Raw genomic sequence first — 19,309 nt, forward strand, 5'->3', positions numbered from 1 at the left:
CATCATCATCAGTAAGCGTTTGTCATGCACAGGGGCTGAGTTCGCCCAACTTCACTGATCTTCGTGAGCTTTTAGGATGAACCCCCCAGGAGCTCCCAGGGAAACCCCCACCCAAGTACTAATTTGCTCAGCCTGGAACCACAATCCCATCCTCCCAGATCAAGATGCCTCCACCTGCGAAAGGCCACGGAGATTTTTGGACCCAAGCGTGGCTCAGTCTAAAACATAGGACACATAGCTTCATTTTTTACAGACAGCAACCAGTGAGAAAATATTTGCTCAGTGTCCTTTAGGACAGAAATTTATTCACTTTGTTAAAAAAAAGCACATTCTCATTTCTCTGGTGTGTTCTCAACTTCACTGGTCTTTTTATCGTGGGGCCACTCAGAAGTTGACGGTACTGTGTCATCACCACTTTGTTGTGAATAGCAAAGGTAGATAGCCCAGAGGAAAACACAGAGTCCTGTGTAAGCTGTTCTCAAATAAACCGGAACAAGGCTGAAATTGATAACCTGGGATGAAAAGAAACAGTTCAATCAATCAATCAGTCGCATTTATTGAGTGCTTACTGTGTGCAGAGCACTGTACTAAGCGCTTGGGAAGTACAAGTTGGCAACATACAGAGACAGTCCCTACCCAACAGTGGGCTCACAGTCTAGAAGGGGGAGACAGAGAACAAAACCAAACATATTAACAAAATAAAATAGAATAGATATGTACAAGTAAAATAAATAGAGTAATAAATATGTACAAACATATATACATATATACAGGTGCTGTTCGTTATTCCGATTCCATATACGCTAAGGTTACTGCTGAATGTACACTTACCTGCACAAATGGCCAATACATCAGACCAATCTGAAATAAAGGAAAGTGCTTATTGTTATTTAAAAAAAAAACACGTAGATTCATTTAAAACAGAAAGCGCTTTGTTAGCCAGTTTGACATTTCTTGCTGGTTTAGATAAAGCCGCATGGTAAACCTGAACCGCTTCACTATTTAGCCTTTCAAACAATCACCAAAAACCAACAGTCTAATAACAACCTTACTCCCAAGAAGTACACAGACAATAAAATAAACAAAATCAACTGTTCTGGACTTTATTCCCTTAGCATAAATTGTTACTCGTCCTAAGCTAATTTTTCAGCTCTACCGACCTGAGTCATACAACACTTGAAATCTACATTTGCTGTCATGTACTCCGATGATTTTAAGATTCTAATCCCCTCTTATTTTGAAAGGTGAATAAATTAAGGTAGAATGGGGCAAAAAGTGTTATAAATTAAAATACCGAGTGGGTTGCTAAAGTGTTGGCTTCAGGTGACCCTAAAGAGTTGCAAAATGTTAAGCAATGGAGTTCACTACTTTGTTTTTTAAAAATCTGGTTCTCCATTTATTATTTTTTAATTGTATGCAGCTGTAAGCTGAAGCAGCGCTTTGGTTCCCGCCCACGCTGACCAGATGGCAAATGTGTTGAATGCATTTGTCATGTCAGGTAGCCCTGAAGGACCTCCCTTTCCTCAAGAACCTCCCCTCTCCTCAAAAACCTCCAGTAGTTGCCCATCCACCTCTGCATGAAACAGAAAATCCTTAGCGTAGGCTTTAAAGCCCTCAGTCACCTTGCCCCCTCTTACCTCACCTCGCTACTCTTCTAATACAAGCCAGCCTGTGCATTTCGCTCCTCTAATGCCAATCTATTCACTGTACCTCAGTCTCTTCTATCTTACCGCCGACCTCTAGCCCACATCTTGCCTCTGGCCTGGGATGCTCTCCCTTCTCAAATCCAACAGACAATGACTCTCCCCTCCTTCAAAACCTTAATGAAGGTGTATCTCCTCCGAGAGGCTCTCCCTGACTCTTGTTCCTTTCCTCTTCTCCCGCTCCCTTCTAGGACTCTTTGACCTGCTCCCTTTATTCCTTTATTCCTCCCTTTATTAGTACTGTGCTCTGCACACAGTAAGCACTCAATAAATACGATTGATTGATTATTTCTCCTCCCTCCCGTTCCCACAGCACTTATGTACATATCTGTAATTTATTTATTTTTGTTAATGTCGGTCTCCCGCTCTAGACTGTAAGCTCATTGCAGGTGGGGAATGTGTCTGTTTATTGTTATATTGTCCTCTCCAAAGCACTTAATACAGTGCTCTGCACACAGTAAGGCTCAATAAATACTGACTGACCAACTGACTAAAAGATGGCCCTTCTCCATCCCGCTGGGAAGAGGGAGGGAGAGCGGGAGGAGAACCCAGCTGGGGCATGGAGTGAATCTCAGGAGAAGGAAGAATTCAAATCCTTGCACTGAGGAGCTGGGTTGGCAGCTTCAGGGAAGGAGGATGGTACTTGCGTGAGAGAGGATGGGTGGCGAGGAGGTTGGAAAAGGCTGGGGGAGAGTTGGAGGAAGTAGGGGGTGTGCAGACAGGGAGCGTAAACGGCTCCTTCTGCTGCTGCCTTCACTGCTTAGAGGGGTGGCAGCAACATTCAAAAAACAACGGGCACGCTTGAAAACCAAAAATAACCTTGAGGTGGGAGGCGGCGAGAAGCAGGACTTTGCTTCAAGAGCCAAAAACCTTACCTTGTACAGCTCTGCTTTGATTTATAGTTGAGAAGTCGCGATCGATCCCAAAATGGTATTTATGTAGCACTTCTGTGGGCAGAGCACTGTACTAAGCACTTCGTCGATACAGTACTTTAGACTTGGTAGACATAATCTCTACCCACAAGGGAGCTTAGAGCATAGAGAGGGACCGGATGTTAAAATAGATTACAGATGGAAAATGGCACTAGAGGTGGGGGGACTTAACGGTTGAAGATCCGACTGCTTAAGTGAAGCAGAAGGAAAAGTGAATACGGTGGAGGATATTAGTAAGACTAAAAAGATAGGCAAAGCCTGTTGGATCTAAATGGGAAGGGACAGGCCAGGGGGAAGATGTGGGCGAGGGGCCAGCAATGAGATGGACAAAGTTGAGGTGCAGGGAATTGGTTCGCTTTAGAGGAGCCAAGTGTCCAGTCTACATTGCAGTGAGGGATCTGTACAGTAAGGCAGGAGGGAGAATAATGGCTGAGTGCTTTAGAGCTGAAGGTAAGAAATTTTATTTGATGTAGACAGGAGGATTTTGAGGAGTGGGGAGATGTGGACTGAACTGCTTTTAGAAAAATGAACTGCACAGCACAGTGAAGTATGAACTGCAGAGGGGACAGACAGGAGGCCAGGAGGTCAGTGAATAAATGCTTGGATTAACGAGGTAACAGTTTGGATGGAAAAGAAAGGGTGGACTTTAGGGATGTTTATGAGGGTGAAACCGAGAGGATTTGGTGACAGATTGAATATGCGGGTTGAATGAGAGAGATGAGGGGAGGATAATGCCAAGGTTATGGGCTTGTGAGACAGAGAGGATGGTGGTAATGTCTGCAGAGATGGGAAAGTCAGGGGAAGGACAGGGTTTGCGTGGGAAGATGAGATCTATTTTGAATGTGTTAAGTTTGAGCTTTGGGTGGGACATCCATGTGGAGATGTCCTGAGGGCAGGAGGAAATGAGAGACTGCAGAGAAAGAGAAAGATCACCTTTCTAGACTGAAGCTCACTGTGAGCAGGAACATTGTCCACCAGCTTTGTTATATTGTACTCTCCCAAGCATTTAGTACAGTACTCTGCACAAAGTAAGCACTCAATAAACATGATTGATTGATCGATCAGGGCTGGGGAAGTAGATTTGGGAGTCATCTGCATAGAGATGGTAGTTGAAGGCCAGGGAGCGAATGAGTTCTTCAAGGGAGTGGGTATAGGTGGAGAATTAGAAGGGAATCCAGAACTGAGTTTCAAGGGACTCCCAAAGTTAGAGGGTGGGAGGCAGAGGAAGAACCCGTGAAAGAGACAGAGAAGGAGAGGCCAGAGAGAGAAGGAGAACCAGGAGAGGACAGCGTTAATGAAGCCAAGGTTGAATAATGTTCCCAGAGGAGGCGGGTGGTCCACTTGCGGAGGATTAGGATGGAGTAGAGGCCATTGAACTTGGCCAGAAGGAGGTCATTGGTGACTTTAGAGAGGGCAGTTTCAGCGGAGCAAAGGTGGAGGAAGTCAGACTGCAGGGAGTCAGGGAGAATATTGGAGAAAAGGAAATGGAGACCATGGGTACAAAGAACTCCTTGAGGAGTTTGGAAAGGAATGGCAGGAGAGAGATGGAACTATAACTGGAGTGTGCCGTGGGACCAAGGTAGGGTTTTTAATCTCTAATCTGAAGAGGACACCCATTTTCTAACCTATCAGTACATCCCTGGCCTCCTCTGTGAGATTATTGGCTAGTACTCCTATTTTACAAATGGGAAGATCACAGGGAATGTGTCTGTTGTTGTATTGTACTCTCCCAAGGGCTTTGCACAGTGCTCCACAAGTACTCCGTAAACATGATTGAATGGATGAATGAGTGAAGTTCAAAGATTAAGATGACTATGTCGGAGTCACCGAATGAATTGGAATTCTGGACTCGCATTTGTTAGAGGTTGAACAAATGTTACTGTTATCTACAATCAATGATTTTAATTTGCAGCATCTCATCAATCTCAGGGCCATTAACTCCAGCATATCCACCTACCTCTGAGAGCGGCATGCTAATACTTGTTCTTACTAGGATCCCTGATTCACCACTTCTGGCGTGGAGGGGTAACTCCTGAGACCCTTGCCATGGATCACACATTTAGTACAGTGCTCTGCACGCAGTAAGCGCTCAATGAATGAATCTAGAACCCCTGTCATCTCCCACTACACCCATGACAGAGGAGAGAGGGGAGAATGGGTGGGAAGGGAGGGAGGTGAAGAGGGAGGGCCTGGATTTGCTGAAATACCTCAGGAGACAGGGCTAGTAGCTCAGTTTTGTGGAGCTGCATGCAAAATGCCAATTCCTTCCCGCCCCCCCGCCCCACAGTGCGGCTTGGCAACCATTTTGAGATGCCAATTTGGGATCCATCTGCTTAAAAAGGCCAAACGACAGTGGCATTGACAGAGAGGAGCTCTGTGAACGGTGGCTATGGTTGCTAATGAGACCGATGAGGGAAATAAGCGTGAAAAGATTCTAGGTTGCCCATCGGTCATAATCGTGTGCATTTGTAAAATCAGTCATACAGTGGCCACAGTTGTACAACCCAGGCCCAAGCCTAGCCCTTGAGCGAAGGCTACTGCCAAACAATGGAAGGCCAGAGCCGGAGTCGGGGGGGAAAGGGATGCCCAGCTTCCGCACTTTGGCCTCTGAGGATGGCAGTTTCTCTTGTGCATCCACACTGCACACCACAACATTCGTATGAAAAATCACACAATCAGTCAAGCAATCAATGGTATTTATTTAGTGCTTGCTGTGTGCACGGCACTGCATGAAGCACTTGGGAAAGGACAGTACAACAGAGTTGATAGGCGCGATCCCTGTCCACAAAGAGCTTACGATCTACAGGGGGAAACAAACAATCATAATAACAATAATAGTAATTGCGGTTTTTATTAAGCACTTACTGTGTACCGTACTTAGCACGGGAGTCGATACAAGCAAATCAGACTGGACGCAATCCCTGTCCCCTGTGGGGATCCCAGTCTCAATCTCCATTTTACAGATGAGGTAACTGAGACCCAGAGAAGTGAATCGACTTGCCCAAGGTCACACAGCAGACAAGTGGTGGAGAACCTCCTGGGTCCCAGGTCCATGCTCTATCAACTAAACCATAAAGACAGGGGATATAGTAGAATATAAGGATATTTTTTTAAGTGCTCTGGGGCCGGGGTGAGGATCAAAGTACTTAAGCAGCAGCAGAGAAGCAGCGTGGCTCAGTGTAAAAGAGCTTGTACATATTCATTACTCTATCTATTTATTTATTTTACTTGTACATATCTATTCAATTTATTTTATTTTGTTAGTATGTTTGGTTTTGTTCGCCGTCTCCCCCTTTTAGACTGTGAGTCCACTGTTGGGTAGGGACTGTCAGTATGTTGCCAACTTGTACTTCCCAAGCGCTTAGTACAGTGCTCTGCACACAGTAAGTGCTCAATAAATATGACTGATTGATTGATTGATTTGGAGTCAGAGGTCATGGGTTCAAATCCCGGCTCTGCCAATTGTCAGCTGTGTGACTCTGGGCAAGTCACTTCACTTCTCCGTGCCTCAGTTCCCTCATCTGTAAAATGGGGATTAAGACTGTGAGCCCCCCGTGGGACAACCTGATCACCTTGTAACGTCCCCAGCGCTTAGAACAGGGCTTTGCACATAGTAAATAAATGCCATTATTATTATTATTATTATTATTATTATTATTATTATTATTATTATTAAGGGGAATCCAGCCAAGTACATATTGGCGCAGAGGGGAGAGCGGATAGGGGAAGTGAGGGCTTAGTCTGGGAAGACCTCTTGGAGGAGATGGGATTTTAAAAGGGAGAGGGGTGGATTGTAGGATAGGAAAGGGAAGGGAGTTCCAGGCCTGAAGAAGGATATAAGCAAGGGACAGGTCGAGGGACGGATGAGATCAAGGAACAGGGAGTAGGTTGGCGATAGAGGAGTGGAGTGTCCACGATGAAAACGCAGAAACAAACGTGGGGCAAACACAGAAGCTTACAGAGATTACAATTCCCAACATCGCAGCTTCTTTCATTGGCAAATGCCCGCATCCCCAACCGAACATTCCCGATCCAACGCTCTCCCCGTCCCTTTTGTTCCCCACCATAAATGAGATTGAGCCCCGTTGGGTTTCTGTTGAGGATCAGGCCCCGCACTCCTGAGATTCAACAGGCCTCGAGTTATGGGGTGGGTCAGATCAGTTGCTATCCAAGTTGTCCCACATCCTTAACGTCGATTCAACCGATTCAGAAAGGTCCTCTTAAAATCACTGAGTTTCTTTAGGGAAAAAACAGTCCTCAAGACTGCAAACTCATTGTGGCCAGGGAATGTGTCTGTTTACCTGTGTGCAGTACTCTGCACATGGTAAGCACACAGTAAGCGCTCAATAAATACAACTGGCTGAAAAAACATGGCTCCTGCCATTTGTAAGGCCAATTAATGCTATGAAAAAGAGTAATTAAGTAACGTAAGCAAATCAGCAATTGTGGAGAAGGTTAATTCAGGGCTTTAATCAAAGAATTTATATTGGCTCCTTCTCTGACGTGTCAGTTCAGGCAGTTTTTCTAGCTGCACCTATCAACAGAAAGTCAGAAGGACCTGGGTTCTAATGCCGGCCTTACTGCTCATCTGCTTGGTGACCTTGAACGGTCATTTAACTGCTCTGTGCCTCAGTAACCTCATCTTAGAGAAGCAGCGTAGCTCAGTGGAAAAGAGCCCGGGCTTTGGAGTCAGAGGTCGTGGGTTCAAATCCCGGCTCCGCCACTTGTCAGCTGTGTGACTCTGGGCAAGTCACTTCACTTCTCTGGGCCTCAGTGACCTCGTCTGTAAAATGGGGATTAAGACTCTGAGCCCCCCGTGGGACAACCTGATCACCTTGTAACCTCCCCAGCACTTAGAACAGTGCTTTGCACATAGTAAGCGCTTAATAAATACCATCATTATTATTATTATCTGTAAAATGGGCATTAAGACTGACCCCCACGTGGGACATGGCCTGTTTTCAACCTGATTAGCTTGTATCTACCCCAGCGCTTAGTACAGTCCCTGGCACATAGTAAGTCCTTAACAAATACCATTGAAAAAATATGGATCTTAGCAAAAAAAGTAATTTTGTCTGTGATTCCGTCAGATTTATGTCTTTACACTGCCATATTTTCACCAACCTTAAAAATTAGGAAATGTTTCATTTGATTTACTTAGAAAACCAGGATTAGAAAGCATTGTCTGACTCACCTTATAGGTACTCCAATATTTTTGTTTCAGATCCAAGAATATGTCTTCTTTTCCCTGTAGGATACTCATACCTGATTGCAAAACAAACACAGTCACAATAAGAACCTAAAAGATTCATATCACTCTTTTGGAACGTACTATTTTCACATTATAAAATTTTCCCAAACGCTTAGTACAGTGCTCTGCCCAAAGTAAGCGCTCCATAAATATAATTAATTGACTGATTGAGTGATTCCCGCCTCCAACATCAACTACAATCATCTCTGGGCTTCCGTGCTTTCTGGACCAACAGAAGATAGTAACAGGAGGCCTTAATTTAATCAGTCATATTTCTTGAGTGGGCATTATGTGCACAACACTAAGCATTTGGGAGAGTATAATATATAACAGAGTTGATGGAAACTTTGCCTATCCACAAGAAGTTTACACTCTAGAGCTGGAGGCAGACATTAAAATAAATTACAGATAAATACTGTAGGACTGAAAGTAGGGTGGAAAAAGAATACAGAGCCAAAAAGCACAGTATGTAAATGTTTACTAAAGTGGCATTGAGAGTTTCATGGTGCTGGTAAAAATGCAATGTTCATTCTCAGGGTCGTCATATCATCATCATAATTGCATATCATCATCATAATTGTTGGAGAAGCAGCGTGGCCTCTGCGGAAACAGCACGGGCCTGAGAGTCCGAGGACACGGGTTCTAATCCAGCTCTCCCATATGTCTGCCATGCGATCTTGGGCTAGTCACTTAAGAAGCAGCATGGCTCAGTGGAAAGAACACGGGCTTTGGAGTCTGAAGTCATGGGTTCAAATCCCGGCTTCACCAATTGCCAGCTGTGTGACTTTGAGTTCTCTGGGCCTCAGTTACCTCGTTTGCAAAATGGGGATGAAGACTGTGAGCCCCCCGTGGGACAACCTGATCACCTTGTAACCTTCCCAGTGCTTAGAACAGTGCTTTGCACATAGTAAGCGCTTAATAAATGCTATCATCATTATTATTATTATTATTCTCAGAACCTCGGTTTCTTCAAGTGTAAAATGGTGGTTAAGACTGTGAGTCCCATGTGGGACAGGGACTGTGTCCAACCAGATTTCCTTAGACAAGCACTTGTCCCATAGTAAGCCCTTAACAAATACCATTATTATTATTATCATAAATAAAATTACAGATATGTATGGTATTTGTTAAGTAAGCCTGTAACAAATACCATTATTATTATTATTATCATAAATAAAATTACAGATATGTATGGTATTTGTTAAGGGCTTACTATGTGCCAAGCACCATTGATGTCTGTCTCCCCAGTTCTAGACTGTAAACTCATTGTGGGCAGGGAATGCCACCATTTATTGTTGTACTTTCCCCAGCTCTTTATTTTTTTTTGGATGGCATTTATTAAGCGCTTACTATGTTCAAAGCACTGTTCTAAGCGCTGGGGAGGTTACAAGGTGATCAGGTTGTCCCATGGGGGGCTCACAGTCTTAATCCCCATTTTCCAGATGAGGTAATTGGGGCCCAGAGAAGTGAAGTGACTTGCCCAAAGTCACACAGATGACAAATGGCAGAGCCGGGATTTGAACCCATGACCTCTGACTCCCAATCCCGGGCTCTTTCCACTGAGCCACGCTGCTTCTCTATAAATAAATATATATATAAATATATATTCATTCATTCATTCAATCATATTTATTGAGCGCTTACCGTGTGCACAGCACTGTACTAAGCGCTTGGGAAGTCCAAGTTGGTAACATATAGAGACGGTCCCTACCCAACAGCGGGCTCACAGTCTAGAAGGGGGAGACAGACAACAAAACAAAACATATTCACAAAATAAAATAAATATAGTAAATATGTACAAATACAATAAATAAATAAATATGACTGCATGAAGGAAGGAAGGAATAAAAAAATTATCACCAAAGTTAGAGGCAGGGGACCTCCTCTAACCTGGCGAGATTTTCAAGATTAAAGTGCTCATCAAACACCGGTTCTTTCATTCATTCATCCATTCAATAGTATTTATTGAGTGCTTACTGTGTGCAGAGCACTGTACTAAGCGCTTGGGAAGTCCAAGTTGGTAACATATAGAGACGGTCCCTACCCAACAGTGGGCTCACAGTCTAGAAGGGGGAGGCGGACAACAAAACAAAACATATTAACAAAATAAAATAAATAGAATAAATATGTACAAATAAAATAAGTAAATAAATATGACTGAATGAAGGAGGGAAGGAATGAATAAAAAAATTATCACCAAAGTTAGAGGCAGGGGACCTCCTCTAACCTGGTGAAATTCCCGAGGTCAAAGTGCTCATCAAACACTGGTTCTTCCATTCATTCATCTATTCAATAGTATTTATTGAGCGCTTACCATGTTCAGAGCACTGTACTAAGCGCTTGGGAAGCCCAAGTAGGCAACACGTAGAGACGGTCCCTACCCAACAGCGGGCTCACAGACTAGAAGGGGGAGACAGACAACAAAATAAAATAAATAGACTAAATATGTACAAATAAAATAAATAAATAAATATGACAATGAAGGAAGGAAGGAATAAAAAAATTATCACCAAAGTTAGAGGCAGGGGACCTCCTCTAACCTGGTGAGATTCCCGAGGTCAAAGTGTTCATCAAACACTGGTTCTTTCAGCTTTGGGATTTAGGGGGCAGAAATAAAATCATTCTAACTTCGTAAAGGGTAAACCCAGCTCTCCTAAGGAGAAGTCCGCTGCCCCAAGAACCATAACAGATCTGAGAACAGAAAATCCCAGGGTGCTGACTCACAGCTTTCTAATTCCCTTGCATAACCACTCAAGAACTCCTCAGCGGGGCTACTGGTTTTCTCTTTCTGAAGCTATTGTGACATAGGGAGCGTAGTCTTCATCCCAATTTACAGATGAGGTATCTGAAACGCAGAGAAGTTAAGTGATGCGCCCAAGCTCCCTCGGCAGACAGGATTAGAACCCAGGTCCTCTGATGCCCAGGCCCATGCTCTTTGCACTAGGCTACACTGCTTCATACACTAAGGGAAAAGTAGCTCTCCTTTTTTTTTTTTTTAACTACCGGGCACTGTCCTAAGTGCTGGGGTCGTTACAAGCTAATCGGGTTGGACAGTGAACCCACTTTTAGACTGTGAGCCCACTGTTGGGTAGGGACTGTCTCTATATGTTGCCAATTTGTACTTCCCAAGCACTTAGTACAGTGCTCTGCACATAGTAAGCGCTCAATAAATACGATTGATGATGACACAGCCCAATTCCCACTTGGGCTTTATGGTCTTAATTCCCATTTTACAGATGAGAGAACTGTGGCGCAGAGAAGTGAAGTGGCTTCCCCAAGGTCACACAGCAGAAAAGTGGAGGACGCTTCTAGACTGTGAGCCCGCTGTTGGGTAGGGACCGTCTCTATATGTTCTTCAATCTCACCTCAATGCAGCTGCCCTGGGTGGAAGGTACCAGGAGGAAAGGTGACAGCAAGGACACCCAAACAGCTGCTCTATGGCCAACTGAATTTGGGAAAGCGAAGGCAAAGAGGATGGGGAACATGTCTTAAGGATGTGGGGAAACAGAACCTGGGGCTATCTTTCCCGCCAACTGGACACTGGAAGTCAGTCCAAGTACACAGGGCAGCCGAACGCACGGCAGCCAAAAAAAAAAAAAAAAAAAAGCAGATCTTTCCAAAGGGAAACTGAGGGAGGATAGAGAAACTAGGAGACCAAAGCGAAAAGAACACGAGGTCCTGCAGACAACAAACAAGACAGCACGACGGGAGAAAGCCTTGACTGAGAGATTGATTGATTGATTCATGTGGGCGCAAAGTGACCAGGACTGTGGGTCCCTGCAATGGTTTTTCAGCCACGCAGGCAATCACGGGTGAATGGCACCCATAGGTGAATTTTGCCGTCAGTTTAAAGGACAACTACATACAAACACACACACAAAAACGCACCCCACACATTCATCCAACCTCCGTGCCCCCAGCTGGCCACACTGCTCTTCAGGACCCGAACCTACAATGGATGGATGGGTGGGTGGGTGGATGGATGGATGGCTGGCTGGATGGATGAGAGGGTGGTTGTGGAAGTATGGGTTGGTGGATGGGTGGTTGGGCGGGTGGATGGATGGATGGTTGGATGGATGGATGGATGGATGGATGGATGGATGGATGGTTGGATGAGAGGGTGGTGGTGATGGATGGGTGGGTAGATGGGTGGTTGGGTGGGTGGATGGATGGATGGATGGATGGATGGGTGGATGGATGGATGGATGGATGGATGGATGGATGGATGGATGGATGAGTGGGTGGATGGGTGGTTGGGCGGGTGGATGGATGGCTGGATGGGCAGGGGGTGGTGGACAGATGGATGGATGAACAAGTGGATGGATGGATGGGTGGGTGGAAGGATGGACGCATCCCAGGGTCACCGTATGTTGTCTCACCAGTGTAGAAGGCGCCTAGGGCTATTGGAGGAACCAGCAGCTGGTCACAGAGCACCTTAGCCAGCACAGTGTGGGGCCGACGGCCAGGCAGTGCGCGCTCCAGCAGCTGCAGCCATGCATAGTTGAAGTGGCCTTGGAAGCCAAAGGCCACCAGGGCCACGCACCGCGTCCGCTGCCAGTCCTGCTCACCGCCCCGCAGCCGCTGCTGCGCTGCGTCCCCGGCCGAGAACAGCGAGCCATACAGTGCAACGTTCGCCGGCCACGGCCACCGCCGTGCCAACCCCCATGCCCACCCATACCAGCCCATCTGCACCCTGTAACCCCCTTACCCCTGGACCCTCTGACCCCTAGACCTCTGGATCTCTGAACTCCTGGACCCCTGAACTCCAGGACACCTGGACCCCCAGACCCCTGGATCTCTAGATCCCCAGACTCCTGGGCCCCTGGACTCCTGAACGACTCCCAGATCCCTGGGCCCCTAGATTCCTCCCCAGATCCCTGGATCCCCAGTCCCTCTGACCCCTGATTCCTGGGCCCCTGGATCCCTGGACCCTCTGACTCCTGAACCCCTGGACCCCCAACACCCTGAACCCCCAGACCCCTGGGCCCCTGGACTCCTGGATCCCCAGAACCCTGGATCCCCAGACTCCTGGACCCCTGGACTCCTGGATCCCTAAACCCCTGGATCCCTGGACTCCTGGATCCTCAGACCCTCTGACCCCTGGGCCCCTGGACTCCCGGATCCCTGGACTCCTGGTCTCCCAGATCCCTGGATCCCCAGACCCTCTGACCCCTGGATTCCCAGACTCCTGGACTCCTGGACCCCCAGACCCTCTGAACCCTGGACCTCCAGACTCCCGGGCCCCTGGACCCCCAGACTCCTGGACCCCTGGACTCCCAACCCCCTGAACCCCCAGACCCCTGGGCCCCTGGACTCCTGGATCTCCAGAACCCTGGATCCCCAGACTCCCGGATCCCTGAACCCCTGGACCCCTGGACTTCTGGATCCCCAGACCCTCTGACCCCTGGACTCCTGGACTCCTGGGCCCCTGGATCCCCAGGACCCCCAGACCTCTGGACCTGAGAAAGCCGGCTGTGGCGTGGACAGCGGCCCCGGGGCCCTTCCAGCTCCGACAACCACAGACGCTCTGCCCGGCTCCTCTCCCACCTCTGCTCCCTGCCTCCTTCTGCCCCTCCCCTACCAGCCCTGCCCCCTCTCTCCACCCCCTCCTGCCCCTAAAGCACCCACCCCCACCGTCTGCCCCTCCTCTGCAGCAGCAGGTCCTGCCCTCTCCCTCTGTCCCTCCCCTGCCCCTGCCAGACCTGCCCTCACCTCCCCCTACCCCCCACTCCCTCTCTCACCTCCTCCTGCTGCCACTTTTACCCCTGGAAACCTCCTCCCTTCCATCTGGCCCTGTTTCATGCTCACCCCCTCTGCCCTTTCAAGTCTACTTTTCTGTAATCCTAGGCCTTCCGAGCCCATCTCCTCTCCCGTGCTTTCCGCCCTTCGTCTTAAGCGGCTGCCCAACCCCTCTGTTTCCGCCAGACCAGGCCCACCAGGCTCAGGAAACTTTCTTTCCCTACCTACACCCCGTTTTCCCCATATTATTTCTGCCTTCCCTGTTTCACTCCTTATTCGATTCACTACTAAAGCGACAGGGGCCATGTTAAAAGAGCTTAAGATCAGACAATAAGCCTCTCATTTCAGTTCCTCACAGAAATTGGCTCATGTTTGCCGAGAGAGGGTTAGGTGTCGACAACGGGAAAAATCCTACTTTTCTTCTTCTTACTCCCTTTAATTCAACCCCAGGAAAATAGGTTACAAAAATTCAGTGTGGCGTTTTGGCTGGCAATGTTTCTCACCTTGGGGCTTCTAAATACAGTAGTCAAAATCTATCAGATTGCTGGGTGGACTGCCCTTAAACAATACGCACTTCTCAAGTGTACCTTGACATAAAGATTGAGTTACTCGCACAGGCATTCTTACCTACTCCTAAGAAACTGAATTGTATCGTATCACTGTTGAACCAGTAAATGATTATGTTTCTCCTCTCCTCCCCTCACTTAGAGAATGTAGTGCTATTGAAAGATGTCAGTTGGAAAGGCCTTGAGAAAAGGCCGGGTCTGATAGAAACAGCGATGGTGCAAAAAAGATTAAAGAATATATGTGCTGCCTTTAGATTTACAATGGAGATATTCCTTCAAGATGAAAAAAAGATCAGGTTTTCCTAATGCAACTTACTAGGGCTCAACTTAGCAGGGCTCCTTTCTGGTTTTTAGCAATGATTAAACCGTGAAGTACCTGCGCTATTTTTTCACCAAATTCGTTGTTATACATACACTCGGTTCTTGGGTTAAAATTAACCATGTCCTTAAAACCTCCAGTTTGTATGACACTAAGGAACTTGCAAGAGAACTGAGTGTAACAGGATAATTATAGAACAATGTATTAAATTTCCCAGGAAGTTTTTTTTTTAAATAATGGTTGCGTACCCAAGGCAACGTTTCAAAATCCCCTGGACTACTCTGGAAGAGGAAGTTCGGGTGGGACTTTAAATTTTTTAATCCAAACACATTAGGGCTTTAAATCACTGCCCCAGAATTGGGACTGTGGGGGCCAAACAAAAACTCCTCACCGTTGGCTTTAAAGCACTCACTCACCTTACCCTCTCCTACCTAGAGAAGCAGCGTGGCTCAGTGGAAAGAGCCTGGGCTTTGGAGTCAGAGGTCATGGGTTCAAATCCCGGCTCTGCCAATTGTCAGCTGTGTGACCTGGGGCAAGTCACTTCACTTCTCTGGGCCTCAGTTCCCTCATCTGTAAAATGGGGGTTAAAAACTGTGAGCCCCCCCGTGGGACAGCCTGATCACCTTGTAATCTCCCCAGCGCTTAGAACAGTGCTTTGCACATAGTAAGTGCTTAAGAAATGCCATCATTATTATTATTATTACCTCACCTCGCTACTCTCTTACTGCAACCCAGGCCGCACACTTTGTTCGTCTAATACTGATGTTCTCATGGTACCTCCATCGCGTCTATCTTGCCGCCGACCCCAGCCCACCTCCTGCCTTACTGAAGGCCCATCTCCTCCAAGAGGCCTTCCCAGACTAAGCCCCACCTTTCCTCATCTCCCACTCCCTTCTCCATCGCCCAGATTTTCTCCCTCTGCTCATCCCCCTCCCAGCCCCACAGCACTTAGCTACATATCTGTCATTTTATTTATTTGTATTCACGTCTGTCTCCACCCCCCCCCCCCTTTAGCCTGTAAGCTCACTGTGGGCAGGGAATGTGTCCATTTATTGTTATATTGTACCCTCCCCAGTGCTTAGTACAGTGCAGAGGCAAAGATGGATCGGATGAAGCTTAAAAAGCAGATAATAAACACGTATCAGTTCCAACAAATATTTTCTCAGTTCTCTCTTCCCATAGAAGTACAGAGGCAGTAAAATTCATTCATTCATTCAGTCGTATGTATTGAGCGCTTACTGTGTGCAGAGCACTGTACTAAGCGCTTGGGAAGTACAAGTTGGCAACATAAAATGATATCAGCATTCATCACTTCATGCTCTCAAAGAGTCGGACAAGCGGCAAGGGCTAAGGAGAATCATAGATTCACTTTCTGAGCCTAAGCGAAGGACCCGAGCTGATTTTCATACAAAATATTTTTATCTCTATTGTTACGTCAATGATTTCTGCAGCTGATGAAGTTAGGGGGAATATTTTCCTCTGTTATGCTCCCCCTCCTCCCCCTCTCCATCCCCCCCCACCTTACCTCCTTCCTTTCCCCACAGCACCTGTACATATGTTTGTACGTATTTATTACTCTAGTTATTCATTTATTTTACTTGTACATATCTATTCTATTTATTTTATTTTGTGAATATATTTTGTTTTGTTCTCTGTCTCCCCCTTCTAGACTGTGAGCCCACTGTTGGGTAGGGACCGTCTCTATATGTTGCCAACTCGGACTTACCAAGCGCTTAGTACAGTGCTCTGCACACAGTAAGCGCTCAATAAATACGACGGATTGATTATCTGTCAGTACTCAGTACCAGGCTCATAGTAGTAGTAGAGAGAAAGAAAAATGCACATTCTGGGGCCCCATCTATTTTCCAGTACCGTTGGAGAGTTCTCTTTGCCTAGCAACAGCCGTCATTAAAAACCCAATAACCAAAGGCGTCAAACTGCAAAAGCGAAAGAACTGACAGTCCTAGAACGAGATTGGTGTTTTAATGGAAATCGATCCATCGTCAGTTAAACATCCCCATCAGTACAAAGTTCTGCCTGGGGCCCTCAGGCGATAATCAGCCCATTCATGCACGTTGCATTAATATCAGCAATGAGGAGCGAATGAAGAATCCATCATAACTTTAAAAAATGGAGAACACATCATAGCTTCTCCTCCAGGAGGCCTTCCTCTATTGATTTCTAATCTCCCTACTTTATTTCTCTAACTCAGGTCATACTTGCCTGTTGCCTTAATATTCCCGAGCAATGGGAAGCGATTAAAGAAGCCATCATATTTTTTAGAACGGAGAACACATAACAGCTTCTCCTCCAGGAGACCTTCCTCTATTGATTTCTAATCTCCCTGCTTTATTTCTCCAACCGCCATTTCAGCACTTCTTGACCACCTAAGCACTTAAATACTCAAACTCACCTCTCAAGCGCTTGCATATATAACTTAAATCCCTAAATTACTTCCTCCTAGTCTACTCCCCAAATTCTTCACACAGTAGGCGCTCACTAAATACCATTGGTTGATTGATTAGGCAAATAAGATCCATGCCAATTATTATAATAATAATGATAATAATAACGGTGGTATTTGTTAAGCTCTTCCTATGTGCCGACCACTGTTCTAAGCGCTGGGATAGATACAAGGTTATCAGATTGCCCCACGTGGGGCTCATAATCTTAATCAACATTTTATAGATGAGTTAACTGAGGCCCAGAGAAGTGAAGTGACTTGCCCAAAGTCACACAGCTGACAAGTGGCGGAGTCAGGATTAGAACCCACGACCTCTGACTCCCAAGCCCGGGCTCTTTCCTCTGAGCCACGCTGCTTCTCACAGATAATAATAACTGTGGTATTTGTTAAGCGCTTACTATGTGCCAGGCACTTTTCTAAGCACTTGGGTAAATACAAGATAATTCATTCATTCAGTCGTATTTATTGAGCGCTTACTGTGTGCAGAACACTGTACTAAGCGCTTGAAGCATGGCTCTAATGGAAAGAGCCCGGGCTTTGGAGTCAGAGGTCGTGGGTTCAAATCCCTGCTCCTCCAGTTGTCAGCTGGGTGACTTTGGGCAAGTCACTTGACTTCTCTGGGCCTCAGTTCCCTCATCTGGAAAATGGGGATTAAGACTGTGAGCCCCCCATGGGACAACCTGATCACCTTGTAACCTATCCGGCGCTTAGAACAGTGCTTTGCACATAGTAAGCGCTTAACAAATGCCATTATTATTATTATTATTATTATTATTATTATTATTATTATTATTATTTCAGGTTGGACACAGTCCCTGTCCCACGCCGGGCTCAGATTCTTAATTCCCATTTTACGGATGAGGAAACTGAGGCCCAGAGAAGTGCAGTGATTTGCCCAAGGTCACACAGCAGACAAGTTTCAGAGCCAGGCGTGCTCTGCACACATTAAGCGCTCAATAAGTACGACTGAATGAATGAATGAATCCCAGGTCCTTCTGATTGCCAGGCCTGCGCTCTATCCACTGGGCCACACTGCTTCTTCCTACATTTTGATAGTAGTAGGATTTCTGAGTGCTCTCCATATAGTAAACGCTCAATAAATACCACTGGTGATGATGATGATGATGAAGAAAGGAAAGTGGTGAGGCCGGGTGTTGGATTTGGCGTGACTAGGGTGTTATGGATTATTTGGAGAAGCAGCGCGGCTCAGTGGAAAGAGCCCGGGCTTTGGAGTCAGAGGTCATGGGTTCGAATCCCAGCTCCACCACATGTCGGCTGTGCGACCTTGGGCAAGTCACTTAACTTCTCTGAGCCTCAGTTCCCTCATCTGTAAAATGGGGATTAAGACTGTGAGCCCCACGAGGGACAACATGATCACCTTGTATCCCCCCAGCTCTTAGAATAGTGCTTTGCACATAGTAAGCGCTTAACAAATGCCATTATTATTATTATTATTATTATTATTATTATTATTTGGGGAAGGCTTCCTGTAGGAGGTGGGATTTAAGGAAGGTTTTGAAGATAGGTAAAACTGTGTTCTGAGAAGCAGCATGGCTCAATGGAAAGAGCCCGGGCTTTGGAGTCAGAGGTCATGGGTTCGAATCCCTGCTCCCCCACATGTCTGCTGTGTGACCTTGGGCAAGTCACTTAACTTCTCTGAGCCTCAGTTACCTCATCTGTAAAATGGGGATTAAGACTGTGAGCCCCACGTGGGGCAAACTGATTACCTTGTTTCCCCCCCAGCGCTTAGAACAGTGCTTTGCACATAGTAAGCGCTTAACAAATGCCATCATTATTATTATTATTCTGGTGCATTTGGAAGGGGTGGTAGAGCCAGCCTAGTACAGGGTGGGCAAGGAGTTATTAATAATAATGATAGTATTTGTTAAGCGCTTACTATGTGCAAAGCACTGTTCTAAGCGCTGGGGAGGTTACAAGGTGATCAGCTTGTCCCACGGGGGGCTCACGGTTTTAATCCCCATTTTCCAGATGAGGCAACTGAGGCCCGGAGAAGTTAAGTGACTTGCCCACAGTCACAAAGCTGCCAGTTGGCAGAACAGGGATTTGAACCCGTGACCTCTGACTCCAAAGCCCGGGCTCTTTCCGCTGAGCCACGCTGCTTCTCTTAAAGGCAGAAGAGTAGAGAGTGAAGTTCAATTAAATGGTGATCTTGGTCGGAGGAGCAAACAGTGTTTCAGAGAGCTCAGGTGAAGTGAGGTTTTTTTAAAAAATAGTATTTGTTAATTGCCTACTATGTGCCAGGCGCTGTACTAAGCGCGGGGTTAGCTACAAGATAATCAGGTTGGACCCAGTCCACGTCCCACATGGAGGTCGA

General features: G+C 46.4%; 1 protein-coding gene across 1 annotated transcript; it reads right to left on the reverse strand.

Moving 5' to 3' along the window:
• Nucleotides 1–283: 283 nt before the first annotated feature.
• On the reverse strand, nt 284–12,572 carry MPV17L (MPV17 mitochondrial inner membrane protein like). The gene is made up of 4 exons (XM_038763712.1): nt 12,266–12,572; nt 7,830–7,900; nt 832–861; nt 284–512 (listed from the first exon to the last, which is right to left on the reverse strand). Exons 1-4 carry the CDS (start codon nt 12,570–12,572, stop codon nt 333–335), a joined length of 588 nt encoding a protein of 195 aa, XP_038619640.1. The 3' UTR covers nt 284–332.
• Between the last annotated feature and the right edge of the window lie 6,737 nt (nt 12,573–19,309).

Source organism: Tachyglossus aculeatus, chromosome 21, assembly GCF_015852505.1.
Source record: "Tachyglossus aculeatus isolate mTacAcu1 chromosome 21, mTacAcu1.pri, whole genome shotgun sequence".
In the NCBI taxonomy this organism is placed as follows: domain Eukaryota; kingdom Metazoa; phylum Chordata; class Mammalia; order Monotremata; family Tachyglossidae; genus Tachyglossus; species Tachyglossus aculeatus.